The sequence below is a fragment of the Musca autumnalis genome, unplaced genomic scaffold (assembly GCF_047663935.1).
Source record: "Musca autumnalis isolate F117 unplaced genomic scaffold, ASM4766393v1 scaffold_3, whole genome shotgun sequence".
Taxonomy (NCBI): Eukaryota; Metazoa; Arthropoda; class Insecta; order Diptera; family Muscidae; genus Musca; species Musca autumnalis.
This window is the reverse complement of record NW_027411866.1, coordinates 114012037-114033779: the sequence shown is the minus strand read 5'-3', so window position 1 is coordinate 114033779 and position 21743 is coordinate 114012037. Positions and strand designations below refer to the sequence as shown.

The 21743-nt window shown below is 35.9% G+C and overlaps 1 protein-coding gene across 6 annotated transcripts in view; it reads left to right on the top strand.

The window, feature by feature from the left end:
- Positions 1-21743, top strand: part of LOC141397526 (uncharacterized) — a 381453-nt gene that overhangs the window by 314237 nt on the left and 45473 nt on the right. For all 6 annotated transcript variants that reach the window (XM_073973930.1, XM_073973929.1, XM_073973931.1 and 3 more), the window contains 2 exons: positions 13799-13938; positions 16674-17612. In XM_073973930.1, the coding sequence (XP_073830031.1) occupies positions 13799-13938; positions 16674-17612 (1079 nt within the window). The remainder of the gene's footprint in view (positions 1-13798; positions 13939-16673; positions 17613-21743) is intronic.

Here is a 21743-nt window from a genome sequence, read left to right as displayed (position 1 = left end):
TCCTGCAACCATTGTTGGATTTCTTTTTCTTCGCCTTTCTTTATCATGGACCATAAGCAATTGATGATATGCGTCCCCTTATAAATGAAATATAGGAATTTGAAGAAACCTTGTATAACACTTTTTTCTCCTCTAAATTGTGTGGTCGAATAATACGTTTGCAGCTCATACAACTCCAACATAACGATACCACAATTATAGATTTGTAAACAAATTTCAAGGCAATGATATTCCGAGTGACATGTCAAACCCATAAAACGAAAATAGTTACGATAACTCGATTTCACAATACCGTTATCCATGACCAAACCTTGCAGTTAGTTGAGGTGGACTGGTTTACGTTGTATTGAGCTTTTAAATTAATTGCAATTTCGTCATTTTTATATCCTCCACCATAATATGGAAGGCATAATAAAATTTATCATTCCGTTTGTAACAGATCGAAATATTCATCGGAGACCCTATAAATTATATATTTTCCTGATCGGGGTAAAAGTCGATATAACCATGTCCGTCCGTCCGTCTGTTGAAATCAGGATACAGCTCGCAATATATAGCTTTGTAATTTGGTACAGAAGTTACTATTACTTCCAGGATGTTTGGTATTGCAAACGGGCTAAATCGGTCCACGTTTTGATATAGCCCCCATAGAACGGTACCACCCGATTTTCGGTATTTTGAAGCTTGTGGCCACAATATTCCTGCGAAATGGCTGAAATTTGGTATTTGGTCCTCGTTGTGGGTATAAAACTTTCCCCCAGAAATTTGGCGGTTCAGGTTCACGCCTTAGTATATCCCCCATAGAACGGTACCTCCCTTTTCCGGTATTTTGAAGGTTGTGGCCTCAATATTCCACCGAAATGGCTGAAATTTGGTATTCGGTCCTCATTTGGGGTATTAAACGCTTCATATTAAATTTGCCGGAATAGGTCCACGACTTAGTGTAGCCCCCACAGTACGGTACTTCCCTATTTCCGGTATTTTGAAGGTTTTTGTCTCAATATCCCACCGAAATGGCTGAAATTTGGTGTTTGGACTTCATTTGGGGGATTAAATGTTCCGTATGAAATTTGTCGGTATAGATATACGCCTCCATATAACCCCAATGGAACGGTACCACCCGATTTTCGGTATTTTGAAGGGTTTTGCCTAATTATTACACCGAAATGGCTGAAAGTTTGTAGTTAGTCCTTCGTTGGGGGTATAAAACTTTCTCCCAGAAATTTGTCGGTGTAGATCCACGCCTTCATATAGCCCCCATAGAACAGTAGCATCCGATTTTCGGTATTTTGAAGGTTGTGGCCACAGAAACTCACTGAAATTTGGTATTTAGTCCTTGTTGGAGGTAAGAGCCTTTCTCACTGAAACTCGTCGGTATAGGTCCACGTTTCGATATAAACTAAATTGTAGAAGGGCTGTTCGAAATATAGACTTAAAGTAGTCAGAAGCAATTGGAAAGCCCGTAAAACGTGAGTGGACCTGACTGCAAATAAAAAATCGTAAGTGCAAACAAAAACATATAAATCCTGTTAGAAAATCTGATACCATCCGTATCGAAATTAGCAGGCTGTGGGAATACATATACCAACAGGATGATGCTTCTTCCCATACTGCTAAAATACAAAAAAGTGGCTAGAAATAAATGGAATTGAAGTCATGGACTGGCCATCCTCCAGTCCAGACCTTAATCCAATAGAAAATTTGTAGGCTTTAAAAAAAAAGCTTCGAAATGGACCCCAACCGACTGTTAACGGATTAAAATCCAAAATTCAGGAAATTTGGGACTCGATAACCCCAAAATATTGCTAAAACTAGTCACTACAAAGCTAAAGCAGGTCGAGATCATTTTAAAAAACTGTACGAATTTAGTGGACTGTACGAATTTAGTGGTCACAATATTTTTTGTTTAAAATAATGAACTTTCGTTTTTGTTTGTGTCTTTTTTAAATACCTTTTTATACGTATCATTGTTAATGTACATTTGTCTAAAGCAGGCATGACCAAAAAGAGAACGGAGAAAATATGAATGTATACAAAATATTGGCAACTTATAACAGTGTGTTAGTAAGTTTGTATTCACGCATGCTGTAAAACAATAACAAATCAAAACATTTGTTCTCTTTTGTACGCTCTTTCTGTCCATTCGGGTCGTGTGCGTGTAAATTGCCGAAAATCATCGGCACCGCCGTGTCAAATGTGACCATGCTTGGTCTAAAGAGAATAAAATAATCTTTAAAAATAATAACAAATTATTTGTGTAGCCATTATAGTTCCAAAGATATGAATATTTTAATATCACATTGTTGAAAAATGCTCTGTGTACGAATTAATAGTGGTTAGGGCTCGTAATATGGATCGGGGAGCACTCATTGATGTGAGAGAAGTCTCCCTTGTCCCTTGTCTGGGAAGTTTGTGGAACAATTATATACACGCAGAAATATATATGTTAGAAATATGTTTGGATCCAAACAATTATTTGTTTGGGACTGGTTGCAAACAAATATATGTTTGGATCCAAACATAGTTTGTTTGTGTCTAAACAAATATATGTTTCCAATATTTTGTAACATATTTCAATTTTATTTGTTTGGGTACCAACATATCGACGCCTCCAAACAATAGTATGCTAAGTCGACTTAGCATGTTTTCAAGTTCTGTACATTTTTATATTTAACGTCCTTTAACTTAAATTCTGTCAAATTTTGGTAATGATCGGACAATCCGAACAGAAGTTATAAACAAATATTTACTTAGCATAGTACTGAAGGTCAAAGAAATTTCCAAACTTTTAGAGCTTGTCCTGCAAAACTCGCTTTTGAGAATTAGCACACTATTACTTGGAGGTGTCGAACGTCCTTTAACTTAAATTCTGTCTAATTTTGGTAATGATCGGTCAATCCGAACAGAAGTTATAAACAAATATTGACTTAGCATAGTACTGAAGTTCAAAAAAATTTCCAAACTTTGAGAGCTTCTCCTGCAAAACTCACTTTTTAGACTTAGCATACTATTATTTGGAGGTGTCGATATTTTTTATGTTAGAACATATTTTTTATGGGTGGAGAGAGGATGTTTGTCAAAGAGAGTAACAACAGTCCTCCCGCGGCTACGGAATGCGGTTTTATAATAAAGAGCTGTGTGTATGTTATAATAGAAGACGTAGAAGCGAAGAAGGGGACTTTGGTGCTTTGGTGGCGTGTATGCGTCAAACACGTGTGTTTCTTGTTTTGTTGTTGTTAACCAACGTAGCAAGCGAAGAGGAAAAGAAAAAATGGAATGAATTATCTTGTTTTTTTTCTCCAGTTTTTGAAATACCATCGTAGAGTAAAGACGGTAAAGTGAGTGAATAAATCAGTGTTTTGTGTTTTCTTAAAGAAATTGTGCTTTTTAGTAAATTAAATGCCCAATACATTTTATAATTGAATCGAAAAGTGAATGGAATTATTTTATTGGACAAAGAAGAAATCGCATTTAATATTGGCAATTACATACATATGTATATTTGAAATATGGTACATCCATATTTATTTATTACATTACATAATCACTTGATTCCAGATGCCGATTCCCCACTGATGATTTCAACTTTGAGGAAAATGTGTTTTATTTCACAACTAAGGAGAAGCGTTCAACGATTTTTCTATATATTTTTTTTTTCTTTTAAAAAGTGTGACTACAAATCATTTCATTCAGTTTTTCTTTTATTAAAGTGTGTTATGTATTTCTTTGGAATTTTGTATGTACCTATGTGTCTGTTGTTGATTTGCCTTTCAGTAAACAACCACCATTTATAAATGTGTGTAAATAATGGAAATAGCAAGTGAGCGCTTACTGAGAGCAAGTGAGCATACATTTCAATGTGTTTTACATTTTGCTAGGATAGAATAAAAGGTTTTGTTTTCTTTGAAGAATTTTATGTAAATATTTATTAAAAAATAACTTACGCATTAACATAATTTTTTTTTTTTTTTTTTTTGAAAAAAAAATTCCGGATACTTTTAAAGGATTTTTTAGTATTAACAGTTTTTAGTATCCTTGTCACCCTTGATTCCAGTAAATAATAATTATTATATAAAATCAATATTCTGCTTTTTAATATGACTCCGACACCAGTATTGTGCGATAAGTACAAGTATTTATTTATTGGAGAAATTTTGCCAATTTACTTCATTTTGCCTATAGTTTTCGAAGTATATAATCCGGTTCATGTGTAATATTTACTGTCGGTGGGTGTAATACTTTCCGAGAAACGAGTACAGTATAGTCTCGATAATCCGGACGATATACATATAATCACTTTCTGAGCCCGTCCGTTCGTCTGTCCGTCTGTCCATGTATTTTTGTTCGCAACGTACAGTTCGCATTTTTTGTCTGATTCAGCTGAAAATTGGGGAATATATTTTTAAGTTTTTGCCTTTTTAGAGGCGAAGGCCATTATTTGTGAAATTTTAATTAATTTAATTAATCGAGCTCTATGACCTAAGGAGATAACATTGAAAAATTGATATTTAGCGAAATCCTACACACACATCAACCGCTATGCGACGATCGTTTCGTTAGCTGGTTAGGCTAACATCCTCAGGCATATTAGATGTTGTTGCAAATTTGCATTTGTGAATTTCTAATTGAAGCTTTTTTATTTCCAAAGACGACTCATTTGTCCCCCTTCTATATAAATATATTTTTTTAGCCCCAGGAAGAATGCTATTGCTTTTGGTGAAAATCGGTTCAGATTTGGATAAAGCTCCCATATATATTTTCGCCCGATTTCACATATTTGCTGCACCAAACACACTATATCTGTTCAATTTTGATGAAATTTGGAATGTGTGACGGAATTTTGTCTAGTAGTAAGTTTACTATATTATATACAAATCAGTTCAAATCCTATATATATTTTACATATTCACAGTGATGAAGGGTATCATTTAAATTCCATTTTACCTTGTTCGTAGTTCTGATAAAACAATATCTCATTTTGATTAATTTCTCGTTGGAGTCGAGCTTAAAGACCGATGATTTTTGCAAATGAAAAAGGAAAGATTCGAACCTACCATCACCACCGCTATGTGACATGTTTCGCCTTTGGTAGAGGGTTATCAGATACATCGGCTGTGGAATGGCTTCTCTGTCATCGAATTTTTCATCTTTCAAATGCAATTTTTGTTTTTACAAAGATGGATATTTGTCCATTCATTTGTATGGAAATTTGGTTTCGACTACGAGATGAAGTCATATGCTGGCTAAATTATTTTCACCATAATGAGATGAGTGAATGTAAATTCTGAAGTTCTATTGTGAGTCGTACGAGGCTCATGTCGCATTGACAGGGGAAATGAATATATGTGCATGGGCCACGAAGTTTATATCCATGACAAAAACTGAATAAATATACACCAATTGTAGAGAAGTTTTAGACAATAAAGGTACTTCCAGTCTGAAAATGGTCACAACCCGTCGTATTTGATTACCTTATATGTTAAGTTATTATCTACTAATGTTCGTTACTAATGATTTAAACTTACAAAATTATATGTTTTTGTTACTATTCGGTAATCCGGACAATTCTATAATTCGGACACCGCCGAAACATCTGTTTTCCTGTTTATCGAGATTACACTGAATTTCTCTCTTCCAATATTTACCAAAAAACTTTTTTACAAAACAAAACGTTTCTCTTCAATAGATTTCTATCTTAGTTTCAATATCTTTACCACTTAATAATATCAAAATTTTAGAGACCGGGGTTTGGGCCAGTAAAATTGACTTCTGTACTTGACTTGAATCATATAAAAATTATTGTATTCATCAAAGCTAGTAACTGGTATTTAGCATTAGACTTACCTTTTCCTTGCACTTCTTACACATCCAACACAAATACAGGAATTTCGATGTTGACTGAAGCAGTGAAAAAATATACACTAAAACGCTTTTCACATCAACAGCATTTTCGATAACATTGACGGTAGTGATGTAGAAATATTGTGTTAAATCACAAATCAACAGAAGATTTGCCAAAAATATACCCGGCCCATACAGAGAGGAACAGTAACGTGAAATGGCAAACATTTGGTTGTAAATTTGTTTCAATGCTAAAATGCGTTTTCGTTGGAATGGTCGTAAGGTGAGATGTTGTTTGTTTATTTGTTTAATTTCATCAATATTTTTGACTGGTCTGGTGGCACTCCAATGAGCTTTCAATGTAGTATATATACCAACAGGCCTTGTATTGCCTGCAATTCCATCGAAATTCCATTTTATCTCTTGGCCTTTGTCTTCCTCATGCACAGTGGTTTTAACATAAATGTCTACATATTCCTCGAAAATACCCAATTGCTTCTCCAAATCCATAACTACAAATGCCATCTGCAGATAAACATTCCAATTGCCAATGACTGCATAAAACAGACGAGCAATAAAAATAAGAAATTTCGGATCACAATTTTCATAATAAACAACAATAAACATAACACCGAGAAACCAGCCAAAGTCGAATGGAATAAACAACAGCTGGCCCAGTTGGGTCTTTGTGGATAGACGCTTTTGATGGTACAAGCGCAATTGAAAATTATCTTCAATATCCTGCAACCATTTTTGGATTTCTTTTTCTTCGCCTTTCTTTAGCATGGACCATAGGCAATTGATGATATGCGTCCCCTTATAAATGAAATATATGAATTTGAAGAAACCTTGTATAACACTTTTTTCTCCTCTAAATTGTGTGGTCGAATAATACGTTTGCAGTTCATACAACTCCAACATAACGATACCACAATTATAGATTTGTAAACAAATTTCAAGGCAATGATATTCCGAATGACATGTCAAACCCATAAAACGAAAATAGTTACGATAACTCGATTTCACAATACCGTTATCCATGACCAAACCTTGCAGTTCGTTGAGGTGGACTGGTTTAACTTGAATTGAGCTTTTAAATTAATTGCAATTTCGTCATTTGTTATACCCACCACTATAATATGGAGGGAATAATTAAATTTGTCATTCCGTTTGTATCACATCGAAATATTCATCGGAGACCCTATAAAGTATATATATTCTTGATCATGGTAAAATTCTAAGTCGATATAACCAAGTCCGTCCGTCCGTCAGTCTGTTGAAATCAAGATACAGCTCGCAATTTTTAATATATAGCTTTCTAATTTGGTATAGAAGTTTCAATTACTCCTAGGATGTTTGTTATTGCAAATGGGCTATATCGGTCCACGTTTTGTTATAGCCCCCATAGAACGGTACCACCCGATTATCGGTATTTGGAAGCTTCCTCCGAAATGGCTGAAATCCTTGGTCGTCATTGAGGGTATAAAACTTTCCCCCAGAAACTTGTCGGTACAGGTTCACGCCTTAGTATAGCACCCATAGAATGGTACCTCCCTATTTCCGGAATTTTGAAGGTTGTGGCCACAATAATCCACCAACATGGCTGAAATTTGGTATTTGGTCTTCGTTGGGGGTATACAACTTTCCCCTATAAACTTGTCGGTACAGGTCCACGCCCTTAGTATAGCCCCCATAGAACGGTAGCTCCCTATTTCCGGTATTTTGAAGGTTGTTGCCTCAATATTCCATCGAAATGGGTGAAATTTGGTATTTGGTCCTCATTTGGGGTATAAAACGTTCCATGTGAAATTTTTTCGGTATAGGTTCACGCCTTAGTATAGCCCACATAGAACTGTACCTCCCCATTTCCGGTATTTTGAAGGTTGTGGCCACAATAATCCATTAAAATAGCTGAAATTCGGTATTTGGTCTTCATTTGGGGTACTAAACGTTCCTCCAGAAACTTGTAGGTACAGGTCCATGCCATAGTATAGCCTCCATAGAACAGTACCACCCGATTTTCGGGTATTTTGAAGGTTGTGGCCACAGCAACTCACCGAAATTTGGTATTTAGTCTTTGTTGGAAGTAAAAGCCTTTCTGACTGCAATTCGTCAGTATAGGTCCACGTTTAGATATGGCCCTCATAGAACGATACCTCCCGATTTTCGTAATTTTTAAAGTTGTGACGTCAATATCCCACCGAAACACTGTGGTTCCGCCTGTGGACAAAAATCGAAAAATGTATGGCGTCAAATTTGATTGCAATTGAAATAAATATTCTCTAAACACATTAAATTGTTAATATCCAGTATTATTTTCCCCAATTTACAGCGGTAATATGCCAAGTTAGGTCGAAGAAGTGGAGATTTGTATGTGGTGCCTTAAAAACGTAAAATAGATCCGCAAAGCATTCGAAGCTTATAAGTGAAATTATAAAAAATTGGAGAGGTAAAAGTACAATTTTCAAAATCACACTTATATTTGATGGTATTGATAATATTCTTACGAAGAAACAAATTCATAGTTCGTTTTCTAACTTCCTTAAAAATCAATTCTTTGTAAATCACTTTTTGTGCTATTTTTAGTATCATTACTATAAATTTATGTTGAGTTTTACTAATGAGGGCCCCGTAAGGGCAAGCCCGTATTTTTTTTTTAAATACCGGGGAAAGTCTCTAGTTTACGATAAAAAGAAATCCAGCTGCCCCTACCTGCCACCCTGTAAGTTATTCCCATTATACCAAACACGCCTCCCCTGTAAAAGAACGCACCTCTGTATGTAAAAATGGAATGTACGAGTACGAACATTGTTTTCAGCAAACAACAAAATTCGAAATTAACGGATTTAATTTTAAAAACATATGATGTGAAATAATCATATGTTTTCAAAATTTATTATAATATGACATTTCAACATTGTTAATTAAAATTATAACGGTACTCGCCAAAGCAAAGCAGAAGAATTTGATGTTTGCATATGATCAGGTGGAGACTTAAAAAACGTCATAAAAGTTGTAGCTTAGTTCAAGATAAATAAGTGAAACCTAAAGTTTTAATTTATTTTTTCTAAAATGGAGGTTGTTTTAAAAGGTATTTTAACAAGTTTTGAACCAACTATGTGTGAATTTGTGCGGCTATTGAGTAATAACTAATATATAATGAATGCATGCTTAATTTATATTGTGATGTGAAACTTGCAAATATTTTTGTTGTGATATTTTATAATTCGTGTTATTTTTCGTTGCACTTTCATTCTTTCAAAATTCTGTTTTAGGTTCTACATATGAATGTGTTTTCTCTCATTTATATATATTTGAAATTTGGAACTCAATAAAAATTGAAAATGGATCCAGACAACAAGAAGTAATAAATGAAGTTGTATCTCATATTCATATTGATACTGAAGGAAGTGATTTCACAATGCTAATTTCACGTTTACGCGATACTTGTAAGCGCATTTCGAAATATTGGCATGAGTGCAGCAGAACAAAGTCTAAATTTAAACCACCATCTATCGAAAATAAAAAGCGAGGACGGCCTAAGGTTGATTTCTTAGATACTACAGAAAAAACAAAAAAGCGCAGACTAATGAAATTGGCGGAAGTTGACATGTCTGCTGCAGCTGCGTTACGTGATTCATGTTTAAAACCTGATAATAAAATACCTGATGTAAGCGTGATCGAGGTTCTATCACTGATCATGGAATGCAATCTTACAAAACATCAATACTTATTAATCCGAAATTTCATAAATACAAAATTTCACACTGGATTGTTACCCAGTTATAAAAAAGTTCTTGAGGAAAAAAAGAATTGTTATCCGGATCCAGATTATATTAGCATCACTGAATCGAAGGCAGAAGTGGAGTTGCAGAGTTTAATGGATCACATAGCATCACGAATCTTAGATCTTCAACGTGAGGTATTACACCAATTCTGTGATAGTGAAACTAAACTTGTTTTAATTGGAAAATGGGGGTTTGATGGCAGTTCTGGCCATAGCGAATATAAACAGAGATTTGCTAGCCATACAATTCAAGAAACAATTTTTATTGATGACATCTTATGTTCCTTTGAAACTCATTAAAGATTCAACAGAGACTTCTGAAGCTCTAGTAATATGGAAAAATCCCCGCCTAGCATCAACTCGATATTGTAGACCCATTCGATTTCAATTTAGAAAAGAAACAACTGAAGTTTCTCTTGAAGAACGGGACTATATCATAAAAAAACTTTCTCAACTACAAAATACAGAATATTGTATCAATGGGAATAAATTACTAATAGAACACAAACTACCACTAACTATGATCGATGGTAAAGTTTGCTGTGCTGTTAGCCAGACATCATGCTCCAAATGTTATATCTGTGAAGCAAAGCCATCTGAAATGAATGATTTTGAAAAGTGTGCAAAAAGACCGATTCGCAAAGAATTCTATGAATTTGGCTTATCTCCCCTCCATTCTTACATTCGATTCTTCGAATATTTTCTACATATTTCATACAGGATATATATTAAAAAGTGGCAAATAAGAGACCAGGATGATAAGCAGCAATATTTAATTAGAAAAAAAAAATACAGTCACAATTTAGAGATAAGATGGGACTAATAGTTGACAAACCAAGACCTGGGGGAAGCGGAACATCAAATGATGGCAACACAGCTCGAACATTTTTTTAAAAACGCTGCGTTATCTGCTGAAATAACGGGTTTAGATAAGATAACTATTGAACGATGTGCGACCCTGCTACAAGCCATTTCATCTGGCCTATATATAAACATTAGCAAATTTAAAAAATACGCTTGGGATACAGGATGTGAGCTCATTAAAGCTTATCCTCGGTTCTATCTTCCAGCTTCAGTCCACAAGATTTTACTTCACGGAGCTGAAGTAATTGAATATGCTTTAGTGCCCATAGGCGAACTTTCAGAAGAAGCAGCTGAATCAAAGAATAAGGACATAAAAAACTATAGATTACATCATACTAGGAAAAATTCCCGAATTTCAACCAACACAGATTTACTGAATAGACTGCTTTTGAGCTCTGACCCTTTTCTTACGGGACAGAGAAAGGTACCTGCCAATGCAATAAGATCGTTACCAGAGCCTGTACGTGAGTTATTGGATGAAACTCGAAACGACTGAAATACAATATATTGAAATACATATTTTATTATCATTTTATTTTTATATAACTGAAAATAAAAGTTTTGCATCTCGGTAAGAGACATTTTTTTGATATGAATACATATTTTTCTTTAATCGACAAAAACGACTAAAACTTGGATGTACCATTATAGAGAGGGGGACTATATCAAAGTGTGGATCTATATCGAACATTTTTTGCAAGGAGGTATTTTGTTCACTTTGAAGTGAAAATTCCAAATTACATTAAATCGGTTCGAAAATTTGCCTTAAATAGTTCAAAATACAGAAAATCGGACGGTACCTTTATATGGGGTCTATAGCTAAACGTGGATCTATATTGAAAATTTTTTGCAAGGAGGTAGTTGGTCCCCTCGGAAGTCAAAATACAAAATTATTTTTGTTTAAATCGGTAAAACTAATCAGTGGTCTATGCAAATATCGCATACTAAATTTAAAGGCTATTCAATAAAAATTTACAGAGTTATAGCAAAATCGGGGAAAGATATATATGGCGGCTATATCCAAATCTGAACCGATTTTTGTTAGAATCGGTAAAACTAATTAGTGGTCTAAGAAAATATCGCATATTAAATTTGAAGGCCATTCAATAAAAATTGACCGAGTTACTGCAAAATCGGAAAAAGATATATATGGGGGCTATATCCAAATTTGAACCGATATGGACCAAAGTTGGAATTTTTCATTCCTATGCTGTCAAAAGTATTTGTACAAAAATTCATCAATCTAGGTCAACTCCCTCTATTTTTGTCCACGTTTACAAAGCAGCGGCACCACTGTGCGAAAGACTGAAATTTGTCATTTAGTCTTCCAGGGGTTATAAAATATTCCAGAAGAGAATTATCAGTATAGGTCGGCGGGTTCCTATATCCCCCATTGAAGCGTACCTCTTGATTTTCGGTATTTTGAAGGTTTTACCGAAATATCGGAAATTTGGTATTTAGTCTTCTTTGAGTCTAACAACTTTCCGCCAGAAATTTGAAGGTATAGATCGACGTTTTGATATAGCCCCAATGGAACGGTACCTCCCGAATTTCGGTATTTTCAAGATTAGCCACATTGGTTTACCGAACCTGCTGAAATTTGGTATTTGTTATAAACGAACGGAAACTAGTTGTTTCATTTGACTTAAATGCAACTCGTGGTGCAGGATATAACAAGTTCGGCCTGGCCAAACTTAACGTCGTTCTTACTTGTTTTTTAACTGTGGCTGGCTAATAAAATGAAAGTTTGTTACTATTGCTGTCATACATATGTACATACTGTGTCACACAAATGTCTTCGTACTCCTATAGCATTTTCCTTAATTGATGTAAAAGCACGATGATAAAGCAACAAGTAAAAAAGTATCAGTGAATTGAAACTTTCATCTACGGACAGATCGAATGTACTTACAGTCTTTTCTGAATTTTGTCTATTTTGGAAGTGGACCACTAGTCATTTCAGTGGGCCATCGTATAACTTTTGGACCATTATGCTAGGAAGCATTAAATTGTCCACGGAAAAAATAATATCGCTGTAAACAGGACCACAACGAACAGCATCGGTATACATTTCCAAAAGATCTTCGAACAGACACTAAACTGCACTTAGACACAAATGTTGAACTTTTGTGGGGGAGGTACCCTAAGGAGAGGACCGATATGGGCCATTTTAGAAGTTAAATTAAATTTGGACAAAATATTAGAAGATTCAAAGTTTGGACCAAATTGGTTGCCGTGTTCAAGGCATATCGTGCATACAATTTTACTGAAATTTTTAAATATTGGGGGGGGGGGGAGTACCGGAAGTTGTGGACCGGTATTGCGCATCTTCGAACTGGAACGAAGTTTGTACAAAATATGACGAAATGCAAATTTTGGACCGAATCGGTTGATCAGTTCGAGTGTTATCGTGCTCTCCATGGGTGCCACCGTGGTGTAATGGTATGGCTTTCACGCAGAAGGTCGTGGGTTCGATTCCCCGGCTAGGCAACATCAAATTTTCAACGGTGGCAAAATACACCTCAGGGATGTTGGCGAAATTTCCTGAGTATTTCAGCCATGTAAAACTTCTCTACACGTGGTGTCATAGGACACGCCATCACAATGTCCACAATCTTTAGTAAAAATATCCAAAAGTATCGGCATTTTTGTCGGCAAAATTCTGGAAAGCTCCCTAAATACATAATTTTTGGATAAATTGGATATCGGTTGTATAGCCGGTATTCGATACTGGTCCATGTTTTGGAAATAACTACGATGACGACCCATATGAGCTCTTTTGGAGGAGAGTAGAAAAAGGAAGAACTTAGTACTTTTATAAACGAAAGGAAACTAAGTGTTCCTAGTGTTCACTTCAATACAGTTCGTGGTGGAGGGTATAAAGAATTTGCCTCGTCGTTTTATTTGTTTTGTTTTTGTTTTTTTTTTTTTTTTTTTTTTTTTTGATACATAGTAGGATGATTTTTCTGTTTTGTTACCTATCCCGGGTTACAATAGCACGGGGAATTAGTGTCTTCTGGAAATGAAAGAGGGACCAAGATAATTCCTGGGCTTTGCCATGCTTAAGGTCGTTATTCCATCACCTACGTCACTATATCTCTTGTCCTGTAGGAAGGTCAGTGTCCTCTTCAGTTGAAAGAGGAGGCGTCAAGATACATCCAGGACTTTGACATGTTAAAGCCAGACCTTGGTATATTTCATCCCTACAATTTAACTGATTCTATAGTTTTTAAAGTTCTGCATCCTAATCTTCCAATCACATAATGTTATAAGTACATAATTGTTGTTCTTCTTGTATATTTTCAGTGCTTACCGTATTGACATCAACTATAAAATACAACGAGTACGTGACCGATAAAGGTGAAAATATTTCAATACCATGTATTGCTGATGGTAACATTATGTGGGTCAAAGAGAATGGCAGCAATAACAACACCATAATACAGGTGAGTGCGATTGTTTGATGCGGCATGCCACATCATGCATAGAGACTAAGAAGTAGTGAAATAATATTTTATTTTTAGGAGTAGTCTTTGAAAGTAATATTAATAAATTAACCTTTTTTGGTCTTGTCCTTGAATAGAGTATTCAAAAATCCTTATTATACCATCCACCATAATATGGATATGGATATAATTAAATTTGTCTTTCCGTTTGTTACACATCGAAATATTCGTTGGAGACCAAAATTTCTTTTGTTTTTGATTTCCTACCCCCTAAATTTTTTCAATTTCTTAAAAAACCTTATATATGAAATTTTATGGCGATCGATTAACGCTAACCCGTATTTCCATATTAATTTGTAAAATTAATTTAATTATGGTCCAATAGAAGACAAAACTTTACCAGTTCATATTTGCAAAAATTTATGACAACCGGTTAACGATTACGCGTGCCCCTTACTTGGTATTGCAAATGGGCTCTTGAAGGTTTTAGTTTCATTATACCGCCGAAATGATTGAAACTTGATACTTAGACTTCGTTCGAGGTACAAAACGTTCCACCTGAAATTTTTGCTATAGATCCATTCCTTTATATAGCACCCATAGAAGGTGCCTCCCGATTTTCGGTATTTTGAAAGATGTGGCATCAATATCCCACCGACATGGCTGAAATTTGGTATTTATTCTTCGTAGGGATTACAAAACGTTCCACCTGAAATTAGTCGGTATAGGTCCACACCTTCATATACCCCCCATAGATCGGAACCTCCCGATTTTCATTTAAAGGCTGTGCCCTCAATATCCCACCGGCATGGCTAAAATTTGGTATTTATTCTTCGTTGGGGGTACTAAACGTTCCACCTGAAATTTGTCGGTATAGGTCCACTTGAAATTTGGTATTTAGTCTCCGCTGAGGGTAAAAACCGTTCCACCTGAAATTTATCGGTATAGGTCCTCGCCTTCATATGGCCCCCATAGAACGAAACTTTCCGATTTTCAGTACTTTAAAAGCTGTGCCCTCAATATCCCACCCACATAGCTGAAATTTGGTATTCATTCTCCGTTGAGGGTACAAAACGTTCCACCTGAAATTTGTCGGTATAGGTCCACGCCTTCATATAGCCCTCATAGAACGGTACCTTCCGATTTTCAGTAATATAAAGACAGTGCCCTCAATATCCCACCTACATAGCTAAAATTTGGTATTTAGTCTCCGTTGAGGGTAGACAACGTTCCACCTGAAATTTGTCGGTATAGGTCCTCGCCTTCATATGGCACCCATAGAACGGAACTTCCCGATTTTCAGTACTTTAAAAGCTGTGCCCTCAATATCCCACCGACATAGCTGAAATTTGGTATTAATTCTCAGTTGAGGGTACAAAACGTTCCACCTGAAAATTGTGGGTATAGGTCCACGCCTTCATATAGTCCCCACAGAACGGTACCTCCCGATTTTCAGTACTGTAAAGGCTGAAATCTGTCGCTATAGGCGACTTAGAACGGTACCTCCCCATTTTCGGTATTTTAAAGGCTGTGCCCTTCATATCGCACCGACATAGGTGAAATTTAGTATTTAATCTTCGTTGGGGGTACAAAATGTTTCTCCTGAAATTTGTTGGTATAAGTCCACGCCTTCATATAGCCCCCATAGAACGGTACCTCCCGAATTTCGATATTTTGAAGGCTGTGCCATCAATATCGCACCGACATAGCTGAAATTTAGTTTTAGTCTTCATTGAAGGTTTAAAACTTTCCACATGAAATTTGTTAGTATAGGTCCACGCCTATATATATATTTCTGTATTTTGAAAGTTGTGACCTCAATATCTAAATTACTGACATTTTTATCTTCGTTGTGGGTACTTTAAAGGCCCCCATGGAACGATACCTTCCGATTGTCGTTATTTTGAAGGTTGTGGCCTCAATATCCCACCGAAATGGCTAAAAATTGGTATTTGGTCTTCGTTGGGGGTACAAACCGTTTTACCTGAAATTTGTCGGTATAGGTCCACGCCTTCATATAGGCCCCATAGAACGGTACCCCCCAATTTTCGGTATTTTGAAGGCTGGCCCTTAATATCCCACCGAGATAGCTTAAATTTGGTTTTTAGTCTTCATTGAAAGTTTAAAACTTTCCACCAGAAATTTGTCTGTATAGGTCCACGCCATCATATAGCGCCCATAGAACGGTACCTCTCGATTTTCGATATTTTGAAGGTTGTTGCCTTTGTGTTCCCAGAAGATAAAAAATTTACTCGCGAAAAAACCCCAATGAACCGGTGTTGCCAAATAGTATGTATTTCGATGGGTTTTTGTCAAATTTTCGAACCGAGATTTCCGTCAGAGAGATTGCCGTCAGAGTTCAGTCAAGGGATAGAAATAACAACAATGAGCTCTATTAAAGATTGTTGCTACATTTTCCTTCTGAAGTGGATGTAAACTGGGATTTTGTAATCTCAATGGGTAGAAAGCCTTCATACAGAATATTATCAGTAAAAATTGATTATCATCAATTAAGATATTATTCTTCTACAAGGAATTATATTTAACGTAGAGGAAGAGCTTAGTAGTTACTAACTGTTCATATTTATTTCATTACAGTGGTGGTGGAATGTATTAAAATTTCTGCCGGCTGAACTTAAAGCCTTTTTTAATTTTTTTTATTGTCTTTTTGTCTTTCCACAAGTTGTTATATGCATACCAATTCTAATCTCTTCTCTTGTTGCTCTTCCTTTCAGACTGGTAAATATTTAATACTTCGAAATGTATCAGCCTCTGATCGTGGGATCTATGTGTGTTTTGCCGCTGTGACACCACGAAAAAGCATTACCAGCACCACCGCTACCAGCCACTCAACCCATGATGGTGTTTCAGTACACACAGAAAAAGAAAGTCAAGATGAAAAATCGAGTGTAATGAGAAATCAGACAAATATTGTCGTCATCAGCGTCGATGACGCAGAGCCTTCTGTAGAAAATAATATAAATATAAAAACAAAAACAAATGCTTCAACTACCTCAATGCTTCCAATGCCTAATGATGCTACAAACAGCAGCACCAGCCTAGCATCTTTACCAACAATAGTTACAGCTTCACCGCCAGCCTCTGCTTCAGCCAGCAATAAAACAATGCCAGCAGCAACAACAAGTGACAACAACAGCATCAGTTTAAGTAATGTCACCAACATCACAACCATAACCACAAATGCCACCAGCAGCAGTAGTAGCAGCAACAGCAGTCACAACACTTCCACCATCAGCAGCAATAACAACAACACCACAACTAGTAGTAGTAATGCCACCAGTAGTAGTCCTAGTAAAGACACTCTAATCACCACCACCACACTTTTGCCACTTCCCTCATCCCATGGAGGTGAACATCATCCTGAGCAAAATACGGATGAGGATGATGATGATGTTGTGCAAGAATTCCAGGCATTTCAAAAAATCAACCTGACGGTTCGTACCCCACCTGGTCCTGTATCGCAGTTGTATTTTAAAGCCTCAACCATTTTGGGTTTCCTTGTGTGGCGTTTTAATAAAACCAATTCCGGTGGATATCCGGTGCGTAGCTTTACAGCGGAATTCCGTAATGTTTCGTATGATACACCACCGTACAATAGTAGCTTTGAGCATCAATGGAGTCGTATGGATCCCATTAATATTGCACCGAATGTGGTAAGTGTGATGGTTTGTGTATTAGTTTTGTTTTTGTTAACTAAAGGGGAGTACACATTATCATTCAAAACTGACAGTCAACGTACTTTTAGGACAATTTTCCGGCAAATAACAACTTTTATTTAGCTAAAAGCGTTTGAAATACAATATTTACGGTATTATTTAGAGATTACAAAAGAAATTTTTCAGTTAGGCTTTGATATTCACGAAATAGACCTCGATGACTGTCAGTTTTGCTTGTCAATGTGTACTATACTTAATGGGTCATGCGGTTAGGGTGAGCGTATACATTGTGGCATTAGTTATACGTCCTGGGGTGGTAAAAGGGGAAATTTGAGTTTATGAAAGATACAATGATTGCTGAAGGAGGATTAGGTTTTTTAAAGATTACTAGGTTATTAGACGTATTGGTTTTCAATACCATAGCAATTATGGCCTCTATCATTAATGCGTGTTTTGAAAGTAGAATATCGTGATTGCGTCCGATATTTGAAAACATGATACTTACAGATAAGATTTCTAAATTTAGTAAGTGGGACAGCAAACACGCCATGAACCATGACTTCAATCACGTGTTCAATGAAACAGCACTTGATTAACAAGAAGTAAAAACGGTGTATACCCTCCACCATAAATTATATTGAAACCACATTTCAGCCATTTCGGTTGGATAATGTGGCTAAAGTATTCAAAATACCTAAGAAAATGGGAGGTATAGTTTATGGGCGCTATATCAAAACGTGAACCTATACCGACAATTCTCTGCCGAAATATTTGATACCTTCAAGGGAGACTTAATACCAAATATAGCCATTTCTGTTGAACAATGCGGCTAAAGCCTTGAAAGTACCGAAAACCGGGAAATACTTTTCTATGGAGGCTACATAAAAAACCTGGACCTGTACCAAATATTCTATAAAGGAAAGTTTTATACCCACATCGAAGACTAAATACTAAATTGAATACATTTCGGTGGGATAATGATACTAAAACCAAAAAATATCGAAAATCGGGAGGTACGGTTCTGTGGAGGCTATATAAAAACTTGGACCTGTAGCGACTATTCTATGCAGGATTACTAAAAACCAAAGCTAAGCCATTTCGGTAGGATAATTCCGCTAAAACCATAAAAATACCGAAATCGGGAGGTACAGTTGTATGGGGTTAAATGGAAATATGGATAGATGTAACCCATTTTCAATACCAAAGATCCTTCGAGTAATATTAACTTCTGTACCAATTATACAGTTCTATATAAAATATGTCGAGCTGTATTGCTATATCTTATATGGAGATATGAGGGTTATGCCAAAACATGGATTTATTATTTGAAGTTTAAAGAAGAATACATAAATATCGTCCATTCGATTCGAAAATCTAGAGATATCAATAGTAGATATATAAATATGTAGATAGATTACTAAGGGCTACAGAGAAAACCCAAAGAACGGGCCAGCAAAGCGGACACGGTCTGCTAGTATATATATATAATTGATGAACTTATAGTCGTCTACACCTTTTTCAGATATAATTCCAAAAATTTTAGTTGTAATTCGTAACATTTCATTTGTAATTCGAGAATTCTGTTTGTAATTCGTAACATTCCATTTCTAATTCGAATTATTCCATTTGTAATTCGAATTATTCTATTTGTAATTCGAAATATTCTATTTGTAATTCGAATTATTCTATTTGAAATTCGAATCATTCCATTTGTAATTCGAATTATTCCATTTGTAATTCGAATTATTTGTATAAAGGAGGATAACATAATGTCTTCTATAAACATGACCTTATAATCGCCTATAATAGTCCGGTCAAAATAGACATTGAAATAGCAAACATTTCCAACAAAGCTGAATTTTGGTGGAGAGCTAGGGTTTGCCATTAGAAGCAACGTCCTAAAAGTCCCCATCGATCCCATGTGTGCAAAAAAATTATTCGGGGTCAAAGGTCAAAATTTAAGGGTTTTTAGGTTTTCGGATTTATTTTTTGAAAACGGTTGATTTAATCAAAAAGTGACTAAAGTAAATATTGTAGACAGAAAAATTATCTACAAGTTTGATCCTTATAATTTTTTTCTTAGAAGGAACCATTCTTGAGATAGAGCTTTTCTAAAAAACACATGATTTTTATGCACTTATAAGGGAAATATGCACATATTCAGACGAACCGGCTAAAATAAGCGAAGTAATCGGGTCTGTCCCCCAAAAAAATATATATTTTCTTGAAGAGCGAAATTATAGCAATCTTCTAAAAAAATTCCAACAAAATCGGAGCGTGTTTAGTGGAGTTATTCAATGTTAGAGTCATTTTATGCAAAAATAGCCCATTTAACCCACATGTATAATCGAAAGCCCAACGGGAACGACCCCAACGAAAACTCTCCGATTTTTTTCAAGTTTTGTCCGAAGGTAGGATTTGTTGCGCTGATTACGGAAATGTATAATTTTCAACGGTTGCGGATCCGGTTCGCCGGATCCTAGACCCGAAAGGCCAAACTTAAAAACCGGGTTAGACCCGGTTCTACTGGAAAGTGGATATCGTTTGAAAGCTTACGGAAGTATCTAACACATAGTGTCGTTACTTTAACCGGTTCGCCTCATAATGTACTTACGCGGCTAATTTTTTATTTGACCTTTAGATCGAGATATCTCGAAAATGGTAAGCCTTTTTTAAGAATCATAAAGACCAATCTTGTAGACAATTATTGAATCTACAACTTTTACTTTAGCGGTCTATTGCTACGTATTACCGTTTTTCAGAAAAATTAAAAAAAGTGAATAATGCCTCCAAAAATGACCTTTGACCCCCGAATAGCTTGTTTTGCACACATGGGATCGATGGGGACTTTTAGGACGTTGCTTCTAATGGCCAACCCTAGCTCTCCACCAAAATTCAGCTTTGTGGGAATTTTTGCTATTTCCCCCTTATACGTCTATTTTGACCGGACTATAAATACGACCTTATTTTTATACCCTCAGCCTTTAGGATAGAAAGGAGGGCCTCATCGTAATAACGGTTTTAGACCCCAAGTATGTTTAACGAAATTCGTTTCAGACAATTTGAAGTCGATTTAGCTATGTCCGTCCGTCCGTCTGTCTGTCTGGCTGGTGCGCACGATAACTCTCGAACGGATTAACCGATTCGAACCAAATTTTGGGTATAGTAATATTTTGTCCAAACTTAGTTTAAGTTCGAAGATAAGCGATATCGGTCCACTCTTTCCACAAAAGTTCAATATTTTTCTGTAAAAAGGTGTAAACGATAACTCTGGAAGAGAGCAATCGATTTGGTCCAAACTTTGCACATCGTATTATTCCTTCCAGATGTTCTTTCGGATAAAGTAAAGTTTAGGAGCTCCTCTCGGATCGTTTCGAAATTTGTTTTCAGTAGGTTGTCCTTGCGGCTCCCTTCACGACGTTACAATTTTTTTCTTGCGCAAGTCCATACTTCCTGAGATATTGGCCTAAAAGCTCCAAGAAACCCTGACGGCACCAACTAAAATGACAAATCCGCAAGATAATTCTATCAGGGACTTTTCGATTGGTGCAAACTTTGCACATCGTATTATTTCATCCAGTCATATATCAGTTTGGAATATGGACTATGTTGGTCCACTCTTTCGGGAACCTCCCACACAAAATTCGAAAAAGTGAAGTTTAAGAGCTCCTCTCGCATCGTTTTGATTCTATTTTCAGTAGGTTGTTATAGCGGCCTCATTTACCACTGACTCCTGACATAATGGCCCAAAAGCTCCAAAACCCTGCCGGCAAAATGGCAACTGTGCAATATAACTTTAACCTTTTTCAAAAATTTCTTCCAAACTTAGTTTAGCGTACTTTAATATTTCGAGTCCTTTATGAAGAAGTTTGGTTACTAAAAATTAATGACATTATGTAAAATTAATGAGATTTTGTATAGCCCCACATTATGGTACGTACAGATTTTAAAGCAAACTCGTGATACAAAATCAATCTATTTTAAATACGTCATAATTTTTGTGTTTGGTTTGGAATTGTTGTTTCTTTTTTGTCTGTGGCAGGGGGTATATCTCCGTCAGCACAGCTGACTGATACATTCATACTTGTCGTCTATAAATACGACCTTAAAATCTTCTATATAGATGAC